This window comes from Schistocerca serialis, chromosome 7 (genome assembly GCF_023864345.2).
Source record: "Schistocerca serialis cubense isolate TAMUIC-IGC-003099 chromosome 7, iqSchSeri2.2, whole genome shotgun sequence".
In the NCBI taxonomy this organism is placed as follows: Eukaryota; Metazoa; Arthropoda; class Insecta; order Orthoptera; family Acrididae; genus Schistocerca; species Schistocerca serialis.
This window is the reverse complement of record NC_064644.1, coordinates 25,600,205-25,624,810: the sequence shown is the minus strand read 5'-3', so window position 1 is coordinate 25,624,810 and position 24,606 is coordinate 25,600,205. Positions and strand designations below refer to the sequence as shown.

The window sequence follows — 24,606 nt, the reverse complement described above, 5'->3', positions numbered from 1 at the left end:
GTTACTCGCATTACTTTGGTTAATTTAATGTTACGATTTATTCGGAGCTATGTGACATACTACTGGATTTGCTTATCATGTCAGGATTTTCATGGAAGGTGTTGGATTTGCCTGACACCTTACAAGGCGTTATCTGAAGTACGGACAAAAATTTCTTTGCGTCTCTCAGTGAAATGGTACAGTAGTATGCTTCGTTGCTTCTCTCAGTGAAAGTGTCCAGGCCATTCGTTTGGGTATCCGCAGGCCCGCCTTCTGCTTCTAATCGGTAATGTAGGGGTCTAGTCCACAATGAAGAATTTTATTCGGAATTACTGAAATATGCAGAATACTATTTTGCAATTCAGGCCATACGCCAGCGTCGAAAGAGTGTTGTCTTTTATAAACGCCCGATGGGCAAATGAGCTAGTGAAAGCAATTTTAATGTGTTCAAAAGGAAACGAGCCAGAGGCGTAATTACAGAAACCAGTACCTTTATGTTAGAAGTACTGATCCTGGGTCCCACTCTGACACAACACGGTGAATGGCTGCGACGTTAACCAGTTCCGCACGTACAGCTGGACGTCGTAGTCCGAGGTGAATCGTTTGCCTCTCAGAGCCATTCCAAGGGAACCAAAGATGGCAGCCTTCTGATTCAATCCTGAAGTACTGGACAACAGTAAATGCCCAGCGTTACTGGCATAACTTGACCACCCTTCGCCAAGCGATCAAACAAAATCGACCAGGCAATCTCACCTGTGGGGTCATTCAGCTCCACGACAGTACAAAGCCCCATACGGCCAACACAGTCGCGACACTCCTGCAGAAATGGGAGGTTCTCGTCCAACCTCCATACAGTCCAGACCTCTCTCCCTGTAATTACGCCATTTTTGGTCCCCTTAAAAAGCCTCTGAGGGGCACACTATTCACCTCGGACAACGACGTCCAGCTGTACGTGCGGAACTGGTCAACATCGCAGACCCGGGAATTTTATGAGACAGCCATTCACCACCTTGTGTCACAGTGGGACAAGTGTCTCAACAGCCAGTACTAGTTTCTGTAATCATGACTCCAGCTCGTTTCTTTTTGAATGCCCCTTATACTTTGGAACATAAAAAATATGTTGTTCTGAAATAATGGACTTCTGTACGTTACCAGTACGAAGTTGAAGAGTGTTCGTATGGGCGAGTTGAAGATGCTGCGCCCCATCTTTCGGAACTCGGACTCGGGGTCGCGCAGTGAGTTGCACTGGATGCCGAAGGCGCAGGTGCCGATGACGTCAGTGGTGAACCTGGCGTTCCACTCCTTGATCTCGACCTCCTGGCGGCCCTCGGCGAACGGCTGCAGCACGGTGACCATCTCGCGCGCGCACGCCTCCATCAGCGGGAACATGAGCCGCATCTTGCCCGAGGTGAACGTCGGCGTCAGTTTGGTGCGCAACGCTCGCCACAGCGGCCCGCCCAGGTTGAACAAGTGGGCGCTCAGCGGGTCGTGCTTCTCATCCACCTGTTCACAACAAATAAGCCGGCCCACCAATCAGCGCCCGAGTTCCTTCCACACTACGCGCCGAGTCCCACAACTTACTGGACTCGCCAACGGTGGTAAACTACAGCCACACTCCTCACACATCTACATCTACATGGATACTCTGCAAATGACATTTAAGTGCGTGGCAGAGGGTTCATCGAACCACCTTCACAACTCTCTATAGCGCGCGGAAAGAATGAGCTCTTATATCTTTCCATAAGAGTTCTGATTTCCCTTACTTTGTCGTGTTGATCGTGTAGGTCGGTGCCAAGAAAATATTCTCTCATTTTCATTAAACGCTTCAAATGGTTCAAATGGCTCTGAGCACTATGTGACTTAACTTCTGAGGTTATCAGTCGCATAGAACTTAGAACTAATTAAACCTAACTAACCTAAGGATATCACACACATTCATGCCCGAGGCAGGATTCGAACCTGCGACCGTAGCGGTCGCTCGCTTCCAGACTGTAGCCCCTAGAACCGCATGGCCACTCCGATCGGCTTGTGTCATATGTATAGGGTGACTTTTTCCACCATGTATAAACTCTAGGAACTGTTAGATGAGAGGATACGGAACAAAAAATTTCTAATGAACTTATGTCCAGAAATGTATGGTTTTCATGCTAGAGACCATTTATTCACTCAAACTGTGTTGTAGAGACTGCAGTCTAACACCCGCTGTACCATGCAGCCACGGTGGTAGTACGCATGGTTTCCTCCGAGAGGGTGGTACGGTAACAATGTACGATTGAATAAATGGTAACTTTCCTTAAAAAATAAAATTTTACGATTTCGTTGAATGAATGTCTGAACTGTGGAATGGATACAAAGCTTGAATGATCGTGTAGCGGGTTATAACTGCAAGTAGTGTACTCACACTGTGTTACTGTCAGCAAAACTTAATACGAATCGATTGGGCAACGTAACTCCGAATACCAATAAAGAAAAACTGTCAATGCAAAATACCAGATGATCAAAAAGTCAGTATAAATTTGAAAACTGAATAAATCACGTAATAATGTAGATAGAGAGGTAGAAATTGACACACATGCTTGGAATGACATGGGGTTTTATTAGAACCAAAAAAATACCAATTTTCAAAAAATGTCCGACAGATGGCACCTCATCTGATCAGAATAGCAATAATTAGCGCAACAAAGTAAGACAAAGCAAAGATGATGCTCTTTACAGGAAATGCTCAATATGTCCACCATCATTCCTCAACAATAGCTGTAGTCGAGGAATAATGTTGTGAACAGCACTGCAAAGCATGTCCGGAGTTACGGTGAGGCATTGGCGTCGGATGTTGACTTTCAGCAAACCTAGAGATGTCAGTCGATCACGATACACTTGCGACTTCAGGTAACCCCAAAGCCAATAATCGCACGACCTGAGGTCTGGGGACCCGGGAGGCCAAGCATGACGAAAGTGGCGGCTGAGCACACGATCATCACCAATCGACGCGCGCAAGAGACCTTTCACGCGTCTAGCAATACTTTTTTTTGTTCTAATAAAACCCCACGTCATTCCAAGCATGTGCGTCAATTTTTACCTCTTTATTTACATTACTGCGTGGTTTATTAAGTTTTCATATTTATACCGATTTTTTGATCACCCGGTGCATTCTGCCACTTAGGCACTAAATCCTCTGGCCCTGTTCAAAAATGACAACTTTGCTCCCTGTGTATATAGATAAATTAAATGGTCTTACCTCTAAAGCATCAACGGTGAAATGCGATATATTTTGATCTCTCATGAAAATAATATAAATATGCTAGCTACAGGCTCAGCGGTGTGACCACAATACTTTGGAATGTACGTGAAATTCTGTTGGCTGGAAAAAGAAAACATTTATGGAAAATCCAATTTCTTTGAAAAACTTATGACCCAGGCAGGAAGGCAGTACTCATTATGGTGAATTATTAACACTGACTTTTTTAGCAAAATTGTATTGCAAGTTAAGTTTGTCTTCTCAAAAACAATTGACAATTGTAGTTACACTGCAGAAAACAATATATCATATTTACTCATTGATTCAAGAAATATGAGATTTATACAGCAAATATTATGTAACCTCACTAAACCAGCATACCTCTGTTAACAAATATTAGAAACATGACAAAAGTGAAATATCTAACTAGCCTTTTTATCAAATCAGCTTATGTACATTCACAACAGTTGGCAATTATCAACAATTCATGTATACTAACGCGGTAGTTAAACGAGTCTTATAATTATTTAACATATTTACCTGGCCCGCATGAAGATATCTGCGTCCATATTCAACAGTATTGACATAACTACGTTAATCTAACACTTGGTGGCGCCACAGTGCACGCCATAAAAACTGCCTGCCCCATCCTGTTTCGCTCACATCCAGCTACCTACCACTAGGCGCCAAGCGCTTTCTTACTCCAACACTACTACACTCCTGGAAATGGAAAAAAGAACACATTGACACCGGTGTGTCAGACCCACCATACTTGCTCCGGACACTGCGAGAGGGCTGTACAAGCAATGATCACACGCACGGCACAGCGGACACACCAGGAACCGCGGTGTTGGCCGTCGAATGGCGCTAGCTGCGCAGCATTTATGCACCGCCGCCGTCAGTGTCAGCCAGTTTGCCGTGGCATACGGAGCTCCATCGCAGTCTTTAACACTGGTAGCATGCCGCGACAGCGTGGACGTGAACCGTATGTGCAGTTGACGGACTTTGAGCGAGGGCGTATAGTGGGCATGCGGGAGGCCGGGTGGACGTACCGCCGAATTGCTCAACACGTGGGGCGTGAGGTCTCCACAGTACATCGATGTTGTCGCCAGTGGTCGGCGGAAGGTGCACGTGCCCGTCGACCTGGGACCGGACCGCAGTGACGCACGGATGCACGCCAAGACCGTAGGATCCTACGCAGTGCCGTAGGGGACCGCACCGCCACTTCCCAGCAAATTAGGGACTCTGTTGCTCCTGGGGTATCGGCGAGGACCATTCGCAACCGTCTCCATGAAGCTGGGCTACGGTCCTGCACACCGTTAGGCCGTCTTCCGCTCACGCCCCAACATCGTGCAGCCCGCCTCCAGTGGTGTCGCGACAGGCGTGAATGGAGGGACGAATGGAGATGTGTCGTCTTCAGCGATGAGAGTCGCTTCTGCCTTGGTGCCAATGATGGTCGTATGCGTGTTTGGCGCCGTGCAGGTGAGCGCCACAATCAGGACTGCATACGACCGAGGCACACAGGGCCAACACCCGGCATCATGGTGTGGGGAGCGATCTCCTACACTGGCCGTACACCACTGGTGATCGTCGAGGGGACACTGAATAGTGCACGGTACATCCAAACCGTCATCGAACCCATCGTTCTACCATTCCTAATGGTTCAAATGGCTCTGAGCACTATGGGACCCAACTGCTGTGGTCATAAGTCCCCTAGAACTTAGAACTACTTAAACCTAACTAACCTAAGGACAGCACACAACACCCAGCCATCACGAGGCAGAGAAAATCCCTGACCCCGCCGGGAATCGAACCCGGGAACCCGGGCCTGGCAAGCGAGAACGCTACCGCACGACCACGAGATGCGGGCTCTACCATTCCTAGACCGGCAAGGGAACTTGCTGTTCCAACAGGACAATGCACGTCCGCATGTATCCCGTGCCACCCAACGTGCTCTAGAAGGTGTAAGTCAACTACCCTGGCCAGCAAGATCTCCGGATCTGTCCCCCATTGAGCATGTTTGGGACTGGATGAAGCGTCGTCTCACGCGGTCTGCACGTCCAGCACGAACGCTGGTCCAACTGAGGCGCCAGGTGGAAATGGCATGGCAAGCCGTTCCACAGGACTACATCCAGCATCTCTACGATCGTCTCCATGGGAGAATAGCAGCCTGCATTGCTGCGAAAGGTGGATATACACTGTACTAGTGCATGCTCTGTTGCCTGTGTCTATGTGCCTGTGGTTCTGTCAGTGTGATCATGTGATGTATCTGACCCCAGGAATGTGTCAATAAAGTTTCCCCTTCCTGGGACAATGAATTCACGGTGTTCTTATTTCAATTTCCAGGAGTGTATATCAGACCAGAAGCAATCTCTTTGGCTCTGCGGTTGTGCACAGTCAGCGATCCGCATTATAAAGCCTATCAGTCCGCCTTGATGCAAAACACCTTCTTATACGTTTACTTATTTATTTTCCTAAACTAGTTTCGGCAACAAATATCACCATCATCAGTGTTTTTTTCTTAATCTAAAACATGCAGAAAATAGCATAGTTATACAAACACAGTAACACATTATTACACTTTTACTGTTCCTTTTTTGACATATAGCTTTTCTGTGTATACTTTCATACTAAGTTATTTATTTTATGTTATGGCACGGTTTTAAGAATTATTGCTGCACATGTTCTATGCTTTTTTCTGTTGCCGGTTATTCTCAGCGTACATCATGTCATCTACAACTGTATACGCGGCTGTTAGTTAACAAATACTAAAAGGTGAACTTCGTACGCTAGCAATATACACTTGGGGTTACGGTAGTGTGGTGGAATCCAGTTTTGGTGTGTACTGGGCTGTTAATTGCCTATTATTGTAATCGTGTTCGTTGAACGGCATGTAGCTGATTCTGTACACAGAAAAAAAACTTTCGCACTTTGTTTATGATCAAGAACATTACGCCATCTTGCTGTTCGCGTGTGTCGCGAGAGGTGTATCGCATGTTCCGAGAAGGCTATGAAAACTGCAGCGGGAATTACGACGACTGCTGTTCCCTATTTATGTCTCCGTGTGTAATGGGGAAGTGCTTCTTTTGCGTGTGTGTGCTGTCTGTTCTGTGTCCTTGGTCAGTTCTCTCAGAGCGGTAAACAGTGTGTTGTTTTGCATCAAGACGGACTCAGTTTATGATATTGTTGTTTTTCTATGCAAACACGGACCAAATGGAAGACTTCCAAGATAAAATTAGTAGTTTCACTTTAGTTTACATTGATATTAGTATCGTACTCGAGTGCCACAAACAAGTGTGCCCCAGTAGACTCCCTTCAGAATAACATGGAAATCATGCATTTACGAACATAAGTTCATTAGACGTTCTTTGTTCCGTATCCTCTCACCGATCAATCACTAGCGTTCGTACAAGGTTGAAAGAATAACCCTCTATAAATATAATTCTTATTAACGTTATAAAACCCCGGAGCGACGTAGATGACGCTGGGACAAGTAATTTAATATAAGACACATGGAGTTCCAAATTTCGGGAAATACCCCAAAAATGAATGAGAAACGAAGAAGGAAAAGCCTTGGATGCGGTATTACTTTTTTTGATTATTGTTTTCCAACGTCACGTTTCACCTTCATTTAGGCATCTTCGGATTGGCCGATATTTGGTAGTGATAGGTACATGGGATACCGCGCATACGATATCCCAGCAGATAAATGCCCCCTGTCAAGCTTTAAAAACACTGTGCAGTGTCCTTATTACGACATGTGGCGCATTCCAATGCAAACCAAACGGGATCGTGAATGTGAAATCTTATGGGACTTAACTGCTAAGGTCATCATTAAGTAAGCTTACACACTACTTAACCTACATTATCCTAAGGACAAACACACCCACCCATGCCCGAGGGAGGACTCGAACCTCCGGCGGGACCAGCCGCACAGTCCATGACTGCAGCACCTTAGACCGCTCGGCTAATCCCACGCGGCAACAAACGGGATAAGGCCCACAGTAAGGCTTTACGTCATAAACATACCGAAGGTGTAGTGCATATTATGGTTGTACACATCACACATGCTGTTCTTATTTTGTGTTTATTTCCTTTCGTCCCTTCTGTTTTTTATCATTCGTAATTGGGTAAAGTAAAGAAAAAGTATGTCATTTGCTGGTGGAGATGCAAACCCGGAAGCTTATACACTTGTGACGCAATACGGTGGGTTTTTGTTGCTCTTTACTTTGCAATAAACCAGCGCAGACTGCGAGACTGGCAAATAAAATAATAAATCTTAGCTCACTGGAAACACCAAACCGTCTAACACTGTGAAAAAAATACTGCCTGCCAAAAGCAAGACTCTAAACCTGAGCTCCAAGTGCTGAAGTCGCGCACCTGATTTCAGACGCACACCAATGTCAATGTGCTACTTGAGTCGGGATGATCAGGTCTGAAAGGCTGTTAGCTCAACCACTGCACGTGCGTTCCTCTGGTGACGACATTTCTCATCCACTTTCGGGGGATTTCCCTGTGTCTTACATCAAATTACTTGTCTGAACGTCATCTAAGCCGCTTTCAAATATATTTAAACGTTAATAAGAGCCACGCTATATATACATATCACACAATTCCGCTATACCAGTCCCAAGCCTGAGGGCTCATTACGCAGGTTGAGAGTACTGCGGGAAACGGTACAACCGTGACCAACCAAAGGAAGAATTCGGATAACGTAATCCAAACAGAACCTAACTGAAAGCTACCAACCGCAAAGGATATCAGAGAAATTATACAACAACAGTAATAAAGAAATAGGTGAGGACAATACGACGGCGCCCTGAAAAATAATTTCTCCTAATTTTTATGTGAAAACTCCTCAAGCCTTTTAAATAAAACAAAATTTGCTAGCGTTCTACATATTGATTCTTCACAGCTGCACAGCGATGTTTGCGTCTTCTACCGCTAGAAGGGACACAATTATAACGTGTAACAATGGTGTTGTGTAACGTAGAAGTGTCGGTGAGTGAGAAACATGTTGCTGATATTGACTTTAGAATTAGACGAGTTCGTCCTCGCATGGATCACCGTTTTCTTCATGATGATATTACCAGACCATACACGAGACCTGCGACTTCTGCACCAATCCGACACCTTCGGTTCACTAGCATAAATCACCCTCCATACAGAGCCGACTTGGCTTCGTCAGATTTTTATCTGCTTTCAAAACTTAAATAACGCATTCGACTATAACCCTAATCTTCAAGTAATCTAATTTACAAAATTATTTTGCAATTAAAATTTGTCGTAATATAATTGTGACCTGCAAACACTGTATGGAAAGTATTATACAGGGTGGTCCATTGATAGTGACCCGGCCAAATATCTCACTAAATAAGGATCAAACGAAAAAGCTACAAAGAACGAAACTCGTCTAGCTTTAAGGGGGAAACCAGATGGTGCTATAGTTGGCCCGCTAGATGGCGCTTCCATAGGTCAAACTGATATCAACTCCGTTTTCATTAGTAGGAACCCCCATTTTTATTACATATTCATGTAGTACGTGCAGAAATATGAATGTTTTAGTTGGACCACTTTTTTCGCTTTGTGATAGATGGCGCTGTAATAGTCACAAACGTGTCAGTACGTGGTATCACGTAACATTCTGACAGTGCGGATGGTATTTGCTTCGTGATACATTACCCGTGTTAAAATTGACGGTTTACCAATTGCGTAAAAGGTCGATATCGTGTTTATGTATGGCTATTGTGATCAAAATGCCAAACGGGCGTCTGCTGTGTATGCTGCTCGGTATCCTGGACGACATCATCCGAGTGTCCGAACCGTTCGCCGGATAGTTACGTTATTTAAGGAAACAGGAAGTGTTCAGCCACATGTGAAACGTCAACCACGATCTGCAACAAATGACGATGCCCAAGTAGGTATTTTAGCTGCTGTCGCTGCTAATCTGCACATCAGCAGCAGCCAAACTGCGCAAGCATCGGGAATCTCAAAAACGTCGTTGTTGAGAATGCTACATCAACATCGATTGCACCCGTACCATATGTCTATGCACCAGGAATTGCATGGTGACTTTAAACGTCGTGTACAGTTCTGCCACTGTGCACAAGAGAAATTGCACGCGTTCATTTTAGCGACGATGCGTCATTCGCCAACCGTGGTAACGTAAACCGGCATAATATGCACTATTGGGCAACGGAAAATCCACGATGGCTGCGACAAGTGGAACATCAGCGACCTTGGCGGGTTAATGTATGGTGCGTCATTGTGGGAGGAAGGATAATTGGCCCCCATTTTATCCATGGCAATCTAAATGCTGCAATGTGTGCTGATTTCCTACGTAGTGTTCTACCGATGTTAGTACAAGATGTTTCACTGCATGACAGAATGGCGATGTACTTCCAACATGATGGATGTCCGGCACATAGCTCGCGTGCGGTTGAAGCGGTACTGAATAGCATATTTCGTGACAGGTGGATTGGTCGTCGAAGCACCATACCATGGCCCGCACGTTCACCGGATCTGACGTCCCTGGATTTCTTTCTGTGGGGAAACTTGAAGGATATTTGCTATCGTGGTCCACCGACAACGCCTGACAACATGCGTCAGCGCATTGTCAATGCATGTGCGAACATTACGGAAGGCTAAGTACTCGCTGTTGAGAGGGATGTCGTTACACGTATTGCCACATGCATTGAGGTTGACGGACATTATTTTGAGCATTTATTGCATTAATTTGGTATTTACAGGTAATCACGCTGTGAGAGCATGCGTTCTCAGAAATGATAAGTTCACAAGGTTGCATGTATCACATTGGAACAACCGAAATAAAATGTTCAAATGTACTTACGTTCTGTATTGTAATTTAAAAAACCTACCTGTTACCAACAGTTGTGAGCCATATGTTTTGACTATTACAGCGTCATCTATCACAAAGCGAAAAAAGTGGTCCAACTAAAACATTCATATTTCTTTACGTACTATACGAATATGTAATAAAAGATGGGAGTTCCTATTTAATAAGACGCAGTTGATATCCGTTTGACATATGGCAGCGCCATCTAGCGGGCCAACCATAGCGTTATCTGGTTTCCCCCTTTAAGCTAGACTAGTTTCGTTCTTTGTAGTTTTTGCGTTTGACGCTTATTTCGTGAGATATTTGGCCCGGCATTATCAATGGACCACCCTGTATATGTGATGTTAGAGTGCTTTTCTAATGTATGTTTGTAACTTATGTAAAGAAAAATGTGAAATTTATAATTTACTAAATAATATTCTGCCGTGGATTAATTAAATGAAAATGTTCGTGTATGTAATTTTATATACTTGTGCAAGCCTTCATTTGTATGAAATGGTACACGCTTTGGGACAACGTATGGGATACCTGTTATGTAAAATATCGAGTGTTTTTGTACTGTACGGTAGTCACTGTGGGAGGCGTAACGATGGCTCTGAGCACTATGGGACTTATCTTCTAAGGTCATCAGTCCCCTAGAACTTTGAACTACTTAAGCCTCACTAACCTAAGGACATCACACACATCCATGCCCCAGGCAGGATTCGAACCTGCGATCGTAGCGGTCACGCGGTTCCAGACTGAAGCGCCTAGAACCGCTCGGCCACAGCGGCCGGCAGCAGCGGATGCCTCGCCTGGAAATTGTCACACAGTGGCCTCGAATGACGACTGCTGAATTATTACTGCTTTGGTAGAAGCTGTTTGGCTCTGTAATTTATGGACGTTAAAACGACACCAAGAAGAGTTAATTAGTCGATACTTCAAGAAACTCGTGCGCCGTACCAGGGGTAGTGTAGCCGCCATTACTGCGTGCCACATCCAACACCTACAGCCAACGGGTTACGAACTGTGTGGTGTCACCGCCAGACTCCGCACTTGCTAGGTGGTAGCCTTTAAATCGGCCGCGGTCCATTAGTATACGTCGAACTCGCGTGTCGCCACTGTCAGTGATTGCAGACCGAGCGCCGCCACACGGCAGGTCTAGAGAGACGTCCTAGCACTCGCCCCAGTTGTACAGCCGACTTTGCTAGCGATACTACTCTGACAAATACGCTCTCATTTGCCGAGACGATAGTTAGCATAGCCTTCAGCTACGTCATTTGCTACGACCTAGCAAGGCGCCATTACCAGTTTATATTGAGATTGTACTTAATGTATCATCAATTATGGATTAAAGTTAAGTGTTCAAGCAACTACGTACTTTATTTACTAGACTCAACTCCTTTAACTGTTACAGACCTCACGCCAGTCTGCGTGAGCTTAAACGCGTGCATTTCGGCCTCCTTCTAGCAACACGGTGTTGGCTCTTCTGCCAACACATCAAACTGTACAATTAGAACTGTAGCAGCGTGAACTATGAATTCAAAACTATCTTTTTTCAGTAATTATTGTGTTAAACATGAAACCTGGTTCACCCTGTTACGTTCGTAATTATTAATTTTATACAGCACCAGCTTGTGAGTTTCATTTGTTAGAGTCACCCGTCCATTCCGTTTCCTTTGTTCTGTTTCTCCTGGGTGGTCTTCAGATTTAAAAAATGTAAACTAAATATTATGATAAATTTTATAAAGAACTTACAAGTTACGTCAAGGATAAAGAGATAGAACTACAATGGAGATGTTATTCCATGGACTCTTCTCTTCTATGAACGAACGCTCTTTCCTTTGTCATTCGCTTATCTTATCTGCTTGGGTTCGGACGTAAGAGGACGTTCTTGTGTGAAGCTCATCTTCCTGTAACAGCTAACAATGTAAGTTGTACTTATAACCAGAAAAATATAATGGTTATTTTGTGAAAAGAATTTGTGTATGCGGACAGTCAATTTGTAATCTGATACCTGGATTGTCCTAAGTAGATATGGGCCTTAGCAAAGAATTTTCATTGTTAGGCGCCATCTTCGAAAATCTTCAACATTTTTCTTTTAGATCATCTACGAGACGTGCCGTTGGTTACGACTATTAACTTTCTTTCCGATCCTACGAGCCCGGAGGCCGCTGATAATAATCTATTTTTACTTACAGCTTTTATTTATATAACGAGATAACATCCCAGGCAGAAAAGGTCTGGTCACAGGATTCCAGTTCCAGTATAGGATTTCATTTGTAGATGCTACTCTTGTTATGTTATATTGGGGAATCGAGACTAAACCACGATATTAAGTTACGTATTGCAGTAGTTTGCATCGAACAGACCGGTGAAATATTCTCTGTTGCAATAAGCACACGACTTCTCACGAGCCTGGGATAATATCTGTGGTGCTGGGTAAAGAAGGAAAGGACAATAAACTATCGGCAATTACGTAACTACCCTGAGAACTGGGCTAGTTTATTAATTACTGATCTGTGTTGGGCTAACTTAAAAGATATTGCACTATTAAGAACACTCTTGTGAGTCTTTTCAGAGAAGTGTTTTCAACGGCTACTATTGAGTCAATAAGAATACGATTACATTGGCAGACTGCCGTATAATTTTTACATATAACAGTTTTTTATATTTTTTACATTACACCTTCCGCACAGCGCGTTTCCTAAAATCTGAATCATTGTGGAGCTATCCGCATACCGAGAGGTGATACTCTGTGCAGACCACCAGCTTGATCCTCAAAGGTGTGTCTTGAACCTCCAAAAGGGTTCGAATAGTAAAATACTGCTTTATAAATGCACTTTGCTACAGCTAACTTAAATTGAATCAAAGTACGTGGAATGTGAAAGGAGTCTACTGGGGTACACTTAATATGTGGCACTCCAATATTGTAACGATACTAATGTAAACTAAAGTGTAACTATTATATTGTAAAAGATGTAGTATGTCTCTGATGGGCAATATAAAGAGGATGACTAACTTTGGGCCAGTGCAGAGCCAAAGATACCGCTTCTGGTCTGGGCTTGTAGTGTGGGAACAAGAGACCGGTTGTCGCACAGCAGTGATTGTGTATCAGTCTGTGAGTGAAAGAGGATGCAGCAGGCAGTTTTTGTGGTGTGCTCTGTAAAGCCGCCAAGTGTTGGATTATAATGTACGAATTTTTCTCATATCAATATTTTGTGCTACACCGCACATAAATTACGTAGTAAAATGATGAGTGACTTTATAATGGAATGTAAAGTAAAATGAAGAAATGTAAATTTAAATGTGATAAGAAAGGAATACTGAACTGATACTACAAAGAAGCTTTAAGAGTACATGTATTATTGGAAACATAAATATGGAAGCAGAAGCCTTCTCGCAGTTAAGGTAAAGAAGTTATTTTTTTATTACTTGTGTTTTGCCAGTGCGTTAGTCTAAATGGGATGTCTGATAACTGGTAACACGAGAATATACGTAAAGAGATTTTATGTATACGCTGGTTATATATTTCCCTTTTGTAGTGTTTCTAAGATTTGTTAACACATGTATACGTAATTTGATGATTTGTCTTTATGCTTTTTAGTGATTTTAGATAATACTTGCTATACAAATCTCATTGTTTGTGAGTGCGTCAGGGAAGAAAGGGTTTCATTTAGTGGAAGGAATATTATTCTTCTGATTAATGTAATTTCAATTGTCAGATGCCGGCCGAAGTGGCCGTGCGGTTAAAGGCGCTGCAGTCTGGAACCGCAAGACCGCTACGGTCGCAGGTTCGAATCCTGCCTCGGGCATGGATGTTTGTGATGTCCTTAGGTTAGTTAGGTTTAACTAGTTCTAAGTTCTAGGGGACTAATGACCTCAGCAGTTGAGTCCCATAGTGCTCAGAGCCAATTGTCAGATGTTTTGAAAAGCCAAAATTAACTTCGAATACAGCTTCACTATAGAAAACGTCTGTGCTAGTAATTCACCCAAATCACTACCTCCTCCCTGTCCAGGTCATATGTTTTTCAAAGACATTCAATTTTTCTTCAATGTTTCCGTTTATTAGCCAAAAGAATTTCATGTATATTTCAAAGTATTACTGCCAGCGTTGAAATAATTTACGGGTTTGCTGCCGGGTGACGTCGTCGACCACCGCCGATATTTCGGCAGGAGCACACCCTGCCATTCTCAAGGCATAACTGCAAGGAGGAAGCACTGTGTAGACGAATTTAATACCTCCGTTCACAGAGGAGAAACAAGGAAGATACTACACACAGAACACGTAACCGCAAAGTCAACACACAACCACAGATAACCAACATCAGAAATATCGATACTGACTATTAATCAACAGGTTAGGTAGCCCCAAGTCTGTCCCTCTACTTTTTCTGAGAGACAGAGCCGGATTCCAACAGCTTCCTTAATGACACTATCCCAATAGTTAGACGTGGAAGCCAGAATCTCCGTGTTGTTGTATTCCATAGGATGACGGGTGTTAAGGCAATGTTCTGCAGTAGTGGATTCGCTCGGCTGTCGTAAGCGTGTGTGACGCTTACGTTCAATACACCGGTCTTCCACAGTCCTGATTGTCTGACCAATATATGACATGCCACAAATGCAATAAATAGACATCAGCCTTACGCAAACCAAGATCAGGCCCCACAGGGACCATGTAATATCAGACCCTGAAAGTTTGGCAGCTGAGCTATCACATCTCGAAGTCACCTTTCGTCAGAATGGCTATAGTGAGAGGCAGATCAAACGTGCGTTGTGCTATCAGCCTTCTGTGCAACGGGTGAGTGACGATAGCAACGAAGTTGCACCTAAGTCTACGGCATTTTTGCCTTACGCAGGAAACATTTCTAACAGAATTGGCCGTATTTTGCGGAAATATGATGTGAAATGTGTTTTTCGACCACCTTCTAAGATTTCTGATGTTGTTTATCTGTGGTTGTGTGTTGACTTTGCGGTTACTTGTTCTGTGTGTTGTGTATTTCTCGTTTCTTCTCTGTGAACCGAGGTATTAAATTCCCTTGCACATTGCTTCCTCCTTGCGGTTGTGCCTTGAGAATGGGAAGGTGTGCTCCTGCCGAAATATCGGCGGTGGTCGACGATGTCACCCGGAAGCAAACTCGTAAATTATTTGAACATTCAATTCGCCGGGAAAAGTTAAGGTCTCATATTACTGCCAGCATTGCACACTGCTGAGGCTGTAGCTAGTAATTTTATTCTTCTTCATGAGAAAGCAGAATATAACGATATGTACTTTTACTGCTTTAGAGGAAAGGCAATTTTATTTATTTGTTATGTGCACAGTGACCAAAGTTATTAGTTTTGAACATGGCCAGAGGATTCAGCACCTAAGGGACTGAATGTATTTTGCAATGACTGTGTTTCTTTATTGGTATTGGGAGTTTCGTTGCGCAATCACTTCGTATAAAGTTTTGCTAACAATAACACAGAGTAAGGACGTCACTTGCAGCTACAATACGCTACACGTTAACTCCAGTTTTTTATGCATTCCCAGTTCAGGCATTCATTTATTTAGTTCAAAGTTTTATAAGGAACGTTACAAATGGAAGAAGAAACATACACAGCTGTACCCTGTCCTCCAGCTATTCGGTCTGCTTCTACATACAAGGGGCGGACTAAAGGATGGAAACAACAAACACACAACATTTAGGGATATATAATACAGCTTAGGAAACCCTTTGTCACTAAAAATGGGTTTTTGTCAGAGGCCTGAAGGCTGATTTCATCTTGTGTCTTTTCAGCTTTCTTTCCTTACTCTCATTCTGTGTCGGGAAAGACAAACCACCTGCTGCGAAACACAAGATCAGATCGTTCGCCGGCCGCGGTGGTCTAGCGGTTCTAAGCGCTCAGTCCGGAACCGCGCGACTGCTACGTCGCAGGTTCGAATCCTGCCTCGGGCATGGATGTGTGTGATGTCCTTAGGTTAGTTAGGTTTAAGTAGTTCTAAGTTCTACGGGACTGATGACCACAGATGTTAAGTCCCATAGTGCTCAGAGCCATTTGAACCATTTTTTTCAGATCGTTCTTCAGACTCCCGACACAAATCCGTTAATTACTTACACCTGTTAAAAATGCAGTAGGTAATATTGAAATCGGATAACTTAGCGGAAGTCGAAAACAGTGTGAAACAAGATTTATCGGATCAAATAACATTCTTTCACTGCTCCACAGTTGTGACATAGCTGATGATATTTTTCCAATTTTCCTGTATGTGGCACAAATCTTCGATACGTTGCCTCTTGAAACACCGAACATTTCGGCGCCCTTGGTTTCACAGGTACCAATCATACGGCCACCAGCAGTTTACCGAAGTCCAAACGCACAGAGCTCCGGCATAACGTAGTCACAACTACACAGAACATTGTTCTGACCATGGGTGACACTTTTCATGGACTGAGGACACTGCACGGTACCGTTCATGGTCAAATACAATATACCAACTTGCAAACTTGACTCATATCTGTTGTGGCTTGATTTCAAACAAGAAGTATCGGCAGAAATTGAGAAATTTATGCGAAATAAATTAACAAACGACGGCACTGATCTTACTTGGTACACAAAACGGGTCATAACACTGTTGCAGAAACAAGGAAACAAACATGCCAATCTGAAACAGACGCACAATCTCCAAGATTTTCGACCGTTTACAGACGCTCGAAATTTAGAGCGGAATTTAACGCGACATGCTTGTAATGGTTTCCACAACGAAACTTTGTCTCGAATCCTGGCAGAAAATCCAAACAGATTCTGGTCGTACGTGGAATATGCTAGCGGAAAGACACAATCAATGCCTTCTCTGCACGATAGCTATGGAGATACTATCGAAGACACTGCTGCCAAAGCAGAATTGCTATAAACAGCCTTCCCAAAACTCCTTCACCGAAGAAGAAGAAGAAGAAGAAGAAGAAGAACAAGTAAATATTCCAGAATTATAATCGAGAACAGCTCCCAACATGAGTAAAGTAGAAGTAAATATCCTCGGAGTAGTGAAGCAACTTAAATCACTTATTAAAAGCAAGTCATCTGGTCCAGACTGTACACCAATTAGGTTCCTTTCAAAGTCTGGCGATGCAATAGCTCCATACTTAACAATCATATACAACCGTTCTCTCAAAGAAAGATCCGTACCCAAAGACAGGTCACACCATATTCAAGAAAGGTAGTAATCCACTAAATTAAAGACTCATATCATTAACGTCGATATGCTGCAGTATTTTGGAACATATATTGTCTTCTAACATTACAAATTACTTGGTAGTGAACGGTCTGTTGACACATAGTCAACACTGATTTAGCTCTTTACACGCATGGAGTGCTAAATGCTGTTGACAAGGGATTTCAAATTGATTCCGTATCTCTTGATTTCCGGAAGGCTTTTGACACTTTACCACACAAGCCGCTTCTAGTGAAATTGCGTACTTATGGAATATCTCTGTTATGTGACTGGATTCGTGATTTCGTATCAAGGAAGTCACAGCTCGTAGTAACTGATGGGAAGTCATCGAGTAAAACAGAAGTGATTTCCGACGTTCCCCAAGGTAGTGTTATAGGCCCTTTGCTGTTCCTTATCCATATAAACGATTTGGGAGACAATCTGAGCAGCCGTCTTCGATTGTTTGCAGATGACTCTGCCGTTTATCGACTGACGAAGTCATCTAAACAAATTGCAAAAAGATTTAAAAAAGATATATATATGGTGCGGAAATTGGCAATTGACCCTAAATAACGAAAAGTGTGAGATCATCCCCATGAGAGCTAAAAGGCATCCGTTAAACATCAGTTACACGATAAATTAGTCAAATCGAAAGGTCGTAAATTCAACTAAATACCTAGGAATTACAATTACGGAAAACGTAAATTGGAAGTAACACATAGAAAATGTTGTGGGGAATGCTAACCAAAGACTGCGTTTAATTGGCAGGACGCTTAGAAAATGTAACAGATCTATTAAGGAGATTGCCTGCAGTACGCTTGTCCGTCCTCTATTATTGTCGGAGTACATCGAAAAAGTTCAAAGAAGGGCAGCACATTTCGTATTATCGCGAAATAGGGGAGAGCGTATCACTGAAATTATACAGGATTCGAATGGACATCATTAGAACAAAGGCGTTTTTCCTTGCTGAAGAATCTTCTCAGGAAATTCCAATCACCAACTTTCTCCTCCGAATGCGAAAATATTATGTTGACGCCGACCTACATAGGGAGAAACGCCCACCATGATAAGGGAAATCAGAGCTCGTACGGAAAGACATCGGCGTTCGTGCTTTCCGCGCGATGTACGAGATTGGAATAATAGAGAATTGCGAAGGTAATTTGAAGAGTAGCCATGTAGATCTAGATTCATATTGCTGCATGCATTTATACGTTAGTTACAAATTTTCGTAAAAGCTCTGTATGTATTCCGCAAGCTACTGCATAGTGCACGGAGGAGGGTACATGCTACCAGTCTTATCGATTTCCGTTCCAGTACCATTCAAGTACTGCGCGATAGGATAATGGCTGTCTCTGTGCTCTGTATGTGCTGGTTTCTCCCTTCTGTTATCCTCAAGTTCCCTTTGTGATATATTTTGTTGTAGCTTTCATCTAACTTTTTGCGTACGTGACGAAGAGATTTGGTGTTACAGGTTAAGTGGGAACGTAATGTTTTTATTTATTTGTCAGTTACATGAAATAACCTCAGCTGTCAGAGCCAATAAATCTTTATTTATTGGTGTTCATTTGTAGGATATTGGCGGAGACAAAATGGAAACGTTTCTATGATGTACCGCTATAAGTTTTCGATGTTTTACCGGTTCAGTTTAAGAAACTTATACGTATAGTCTGTTTAAAAAAAGCGTTCACCATTATTAGTGTTACATAACGTTTCATAATGACGTTCGGATTTACATATTACGATCTTTATCATAAGTGATTAAAAACATAATTGTTTTATATCATGCTGTTACAACAGAAAGTCATTGTGAAATGTGGAGCACGGATGAACTGCGTGTAGCTGTAACAGAATGTCTAACTGCGGATAACGGTTTAAGAGTATGTGCACGGACATGTAATATCCCTAAGCCAATAACTAAGAGGCAAGCTGAAAATAAAAACAAATAAACAAATGGGGATATCAAAGATTTTGGTGGCAGTAAACTGTCTTCTAAACCATTGGCGGAATGGCAACAAAACTATTCACGTTGGTGTGTAGAATGTATGGGTCTGACAACTTACCATCTGACTTTTGGAAAAATATTATCCACTCAATTCCGAAGACTGTAAGAGCTGACAAGTGTGAGAATTATAGCACAGTAAACTTAGCAGCTAATGCATCCAAGTTGCTGAAAAAGAATAATATACGAAAGAATGGAAATATGACTGAGGATTTGTTATATGACGATCAGTTTCGATTTAAAAAAGGTAAAGCCAATAGAGGGGCAGTTCTGACGTTGTGGTTGGTAATGGAAGCAAGACTAAATAAAAATCAATACACGTTCATAGTATTTGTCGACCTGTAAAAAGCGTTCCACAGTGTAAAACGGTGCAAGAAGTTGGAAATTCTGAGAAAAACAGGGGTAAGCTATAGGGAAAGACGGGTAATATACAATACATACAAGAGCTAAAAGGCAGTAATAAAAGTGGACGACCAAGAATGAAGCGCTCGGATTGAAAAGGGTGTAAGACAGGGATGTAGTTTTTCCCCCACACTGTACAGTCAGTACATCGAAGAAGTAATGACGGAAATAAAAGAAAGGTTCTGAAGTGGAATTAAAGATATCAGTGATACGATTCTCTGATGACATTGTTATCCTGAGTGAAAGTGAAGAAGTGGTGAGTACAGAATAGGGATTGAGAGTAAACCGAAGAAAGACGAAAGAAATGAGAAGTAGGTGAAATGAGAACATCGAGAAACTTAACATCAGGATTGATGGTAAGGAAGTAGATGAAGTAAAGGAATTCTGTTACCTAGGTAACAAAATAACCAATGACGGACGGAGCAAGGAGGACATCAAAAGCAGACTAGCACTGGTTAAAAGAGCAGTTCTGGTCAAGAGAAGTCTACTGGTGTCAAACATAGGCCTTAATTAAAGGAAGAAATTTCTGATAATATAGGGTCTGCGGCGCAGCATTGTATAATAGTGAAATATGGGCTGTAGGAAAACCGGAGCAGACGAGAATCGAAGCATTTGAAATGTGGTGCTACAGGCGAATGCTGAAAATTAGGTGGTCTGATAAGGTAAGGAATGAGGAGATTCTGTGCAGAATCGGAAAGGAAGGGAATATGTGGGAAACACTGACAGTGAGAAGAGACTTGATGATACGGCATTTGTTAAGACACCAGGGAATAACTTCCATTGCACTAGAGAGAGATCTGCAGAGTGCAAAATCTTTAGAGGAGAACAGGGATTGGTATACATCACGCAATTAATTGAGGACGTAGGTTGCAAGTTCTGCTCTGAGATGAAAAGTTTTGCACAGGGGAGAAATTCGTGGTGGGCCACATGAAAACAGTCAGAAGAGTGGAAGGAAACATTTGTAGAGGTGTAAGCATGTCGGACGTAAGAGAACTTCCTTTCTGCATTGCCGAACGAAACGAATTGCACCGTAATTTCAATGCAGAAGAAAGTAGGTAGGTAAAAAGTGGGCTGAAGTATACTTGGAAGAAATATCGCCGAATCCGACAGAAATGATAAGAGCTCCAAGCAGAGCTTCAAAGCCTACCTAAAGATCTCGTGACCTTACGAGCAGTCCAAACCAAAATGATAACCGAAGTAAAGGAGTGGAGATCTAGAACTACAGCTCCGACTGTGAAAGAGAAGTGTTTTGGACACTCTTCGGGAAATCGGCCACAGAAACTCATTCGTAAAACAGAGGTGTGTTACTGAGAGTTGTGCGAGGAAGATCGATCTGAGGAAAAGATCAGCTGCATGACATTCAAGCGTCAACTGATCCAAAGTCTGCAGGGTTGGGGAAAGAGCGAATTCTGTTGCAATGACTGCAGAGGGGTGGTACAGTTTGTGCAACCACTTATGCAAATTAGGAAACCAGACTGTTAGGCAGATAAGTATAATATGCGTACTTTCCAGAATTTCCATAATTCCAGTAACATAAATAGAAAAAAATCCTACTGTTGCGGATGGAATTCTTTAAAGTTTACTGTTTAGGCAATAACAAATAAAATTTCAAATGTACTACAATTTAGGCATCTCTCCCCTATAACAATTTTGGATTGTTACTGTACACGTAGATAAAATTCAGAAGATATGACGTCATAAACAATGAGATGCGTGAGATACTGCCGCATCATGCATGACGTTTAAATGTATTACTTCTGTGCTGTTAACAGTATTCGCAATAAATTTCGCACGGAGTATCCTCCACATATGTCGCTAAATGCACTTACAAAAGCGTATCATGGCACCTCACTTAGTTCAGGAGGCATGAGGTAGTAAACACTGAGGTTCGTGAAAAACTGGCGTAGTGTACATGATGTTTAGATGTATTACTTCTGATGATGCTAACTGCGTTTGCAATCAATTTCGCTAGCAGTATCCACATATGTCGTTAAACGCACCTACAAACGTATATCATGGTGCCACACACAGTTTAGTGGGGACGACGGGTTGCACTGAGATGCGTGAAAAGCTCCCACATCAAGCATAAGGTTTAAATTTATTAGTTCTTTGCTACTAACTTCATTCGAAACATGTTTCGCTGCCGCTGAATGTACCTTCATAAATACACTACTGGCCATTAAAATTGGTACGCCACGAAGATGACGTGCTACAGACGCGAAATTTAACCGACAGGAAGAAGATGCTGTGATAGTCAAATGATTGGCTTTTCAGAGCATTCGCACAAGGTTGGCGTCGGTAGTGACACATACAGCGTGCTGACGTGAGAAAAGTTTCCAACCGATGTCTCACACACAAACAGCAGTTGACCGGCGTTTCCTGGTGAAACGTTGTTGTGATGTCTCGTGTAAGGAGGAGAAATGCGTACCATTACGTATCCGTCTTTTATAAACGTCGGACTGTAGCCTATCGCGATTACTGCTCGCCCTGGTCGAGATCCAATGACTGTTAGCAGAATAAGGAATCGGTGAGTTCAGGTGGGTAGTACGGAACGCCGTGCTGGATCCCAACGGCATCGTATCACTAGCAGTCGAGATGACAGGCATCTTATCCGCATGGCTGTAACGGATCGTGCAGCCACGTCTCGATCCCTGAGTCAACGGATGGGGACGTTTGCAAGACAACAACCATCTGCACGAACAAAAATGGTTCAAATGGCTCTGAGCACTATGCGACTCAACTGCTGAGGTCATTAGTCGCCTAGAACTTAGAACTAATTAAACCTAACTAACCTAAGGACAGCACACAACACCCAGCCATCACGAGGCAGAGAAAATCCCTGACCCCGCCGGGAATCGAACCCGGGAACCCGGGCGTGGGAAGCGAGAACGCTACCGCACGACCACGAGATGCGGGCCTGCACGAACAGTTCGACGACGTTTGCAGCAGCATGGACTATCAGTTCGGAGACCATGGCAGCGGTTACCCTTGACGCTGCATCACAGACAGGAGCGCCTCAACGACAAACCTGGGGGCACGAATGGTAAAAATTTTTTTCGGATTAATCCAGGTTCTGTTTACATTATCATGGTGGTCGCATCCATGCTTGGCGATATCGCTGTGAACGCACATTGGGAGCGTGTATTCGTCATCCCCATACTGGCCTATCACCCAGCGTGATGGTATGGGGTGCCAATGGTTACACGTCTCGGTCACCTCTTGTTTGCATTGACGGCTCTGAACAGTGGACGTTACATTCCAGATGTGTTACGACCCGTGGCTCTACCCTTAATTCGATCCCTGCGAAACCCTACATTTCAGCAGGATAATGCACGAGCTTTGGAGAAAAGAGAACCACTTGTATGAATATCAAGAGCTCAGATGGAAACGCATTTCTAAGCAAAAAAGGAAAGCAGAAAGGTGGAAGGAGTATCTAGAGGTTCTATACAAGGGTGATGTACTTGCGGACAATATTATGGAAATGGGAGAGGATGTAGATGAAGATGAAATGGGAGATATGATACTGCATGAAGAGTTTGACAGAGTACTGAAACATCTGAGTCGAAACAAGGCCCCGGGAGCAGACAACATTCCATTAGAACAACTGACAGCCTTGGGAGAGCCAGTCCTGACAAAACTCTTCCATCTGGTGAGTAAGATGTATGAGACAGGCGAAATACCCTCAGACTTCAAGAAGAATATAATAATTCCAATCCCAAAGAAAGCAGGTGTTGACACATGTAAAGATTACCGAACTATCAGTTTAATAAGTCACAGCTGCAAAATACTAATGCGAATTCTTTACAGACGAATGGAAAAACTGGTAGAAGCCGACCTCGGGGAAGATCAGTTTGGATTCCGAAGAAATGTTGGAACACGTGAGGCAATTCTGACCCTACGACTTATCTTAGAAGAAAGATTAAAGAAGGGCAAACCTAAGTTTCTAGGATTTGTAGACTTAGAGAAAGCTTTTGACAATATTCACTGGAATACTCTTTTTTCAAATTCTGGAGGTGGCAGGGGTAAAATACAGGGAGCGAAAGGTTATTTACAATTTGTACAGAAACCAGATGGCAATTATAAGAGTTGAGGGACATGAAAAGGAAGAAGTAGTTGAGAAGGGAGTGAGACAGGGTTGTAGCCTCTCCCCGATGCTATTCAATCTGTATATTGAGCAAGCAGTAAAGGACACAAAAGAAAAGTTCGGAGTAGGTATTAAAATCCACGGAGAAGAAATAAAAGCTTTGAAGTTCGCTGATGACATTGTAATTCTGTCAGAGACAGGAAAGGACTTGGAAGAGCAGTTGAACGGAGTGGACAGTATCTTGAAAGCAGAGTATAAGATGAACATCAACATAAGCAAAACGATGATAATGGAATGTAGTCGAATTAAGTCGGGTGAGGGTGAGGGAATTAGATTAGGAAATGAGACACTTAAAGTAGGAAAGCGTTTCTGAAGAAGAAAAATTTGTTAACATCAAGTATAGATTTAAGTGTCAGGAAGTCGTTTCTGAAAGTATTTGTATGGAGTGTAGCCATGTATGGAAGGGAAACATGGACGATAAATAGTTTGGACAAGAAGAGAATAGCAGCTTTCGAAATGTGGTGCTACAGAAGAATGCTGAAGATTAGATGGGTAGATCACAAAAGTAATGAGGAGGTATTGAATAGAATTGGGGAGAAGAGCAGTTTGTGGCACAATTTGACTAAAAGAAGTGATGGGTTGGTAGGACATGTTCTGAGGCATCACGGGATCACCAATTTAGTATTGGAGGGCAGCGTGGAGGGTAAAAATCATAGAATGAGACCAAGGGATGAATACACTAAGAAAATTCAGAAGGATGTAAGCTGCAGTGGGTACTGGGAGATGAAGAAGCTTGCAGAGGATAGAGTAGCATGGAGAGCTGCATCAAACCAGTCTCAGGACTGAAGACCACAACAACAACAACAATGGATTACCGCAT

General features: G+C 43.0%; 1 protein-coding gene across 1 annotated transcript in view; it reads right to left on the bottom strand.

Annotated features, from left to right (window-relative positions):
- LOC126412596 (probable cytochrome P450 6a14) overlaps positions 1 to 24,606 on the bottom strand; it is a 98,038-nt gene that overhangs the window by 51,434 nt on the left and 21,998 nt on the right. The window contains exon 3 of the mRNA XM_050082259.1: positions 1,132 to 1,482. Coding sequence (XP_049938216.1) covers positions 1,132 to 1,482 — 351 coding nt within the window. The remainder of the gene's footprint in view (positions 1 to 1,131; positions 1,483 to 24,606) is intronic.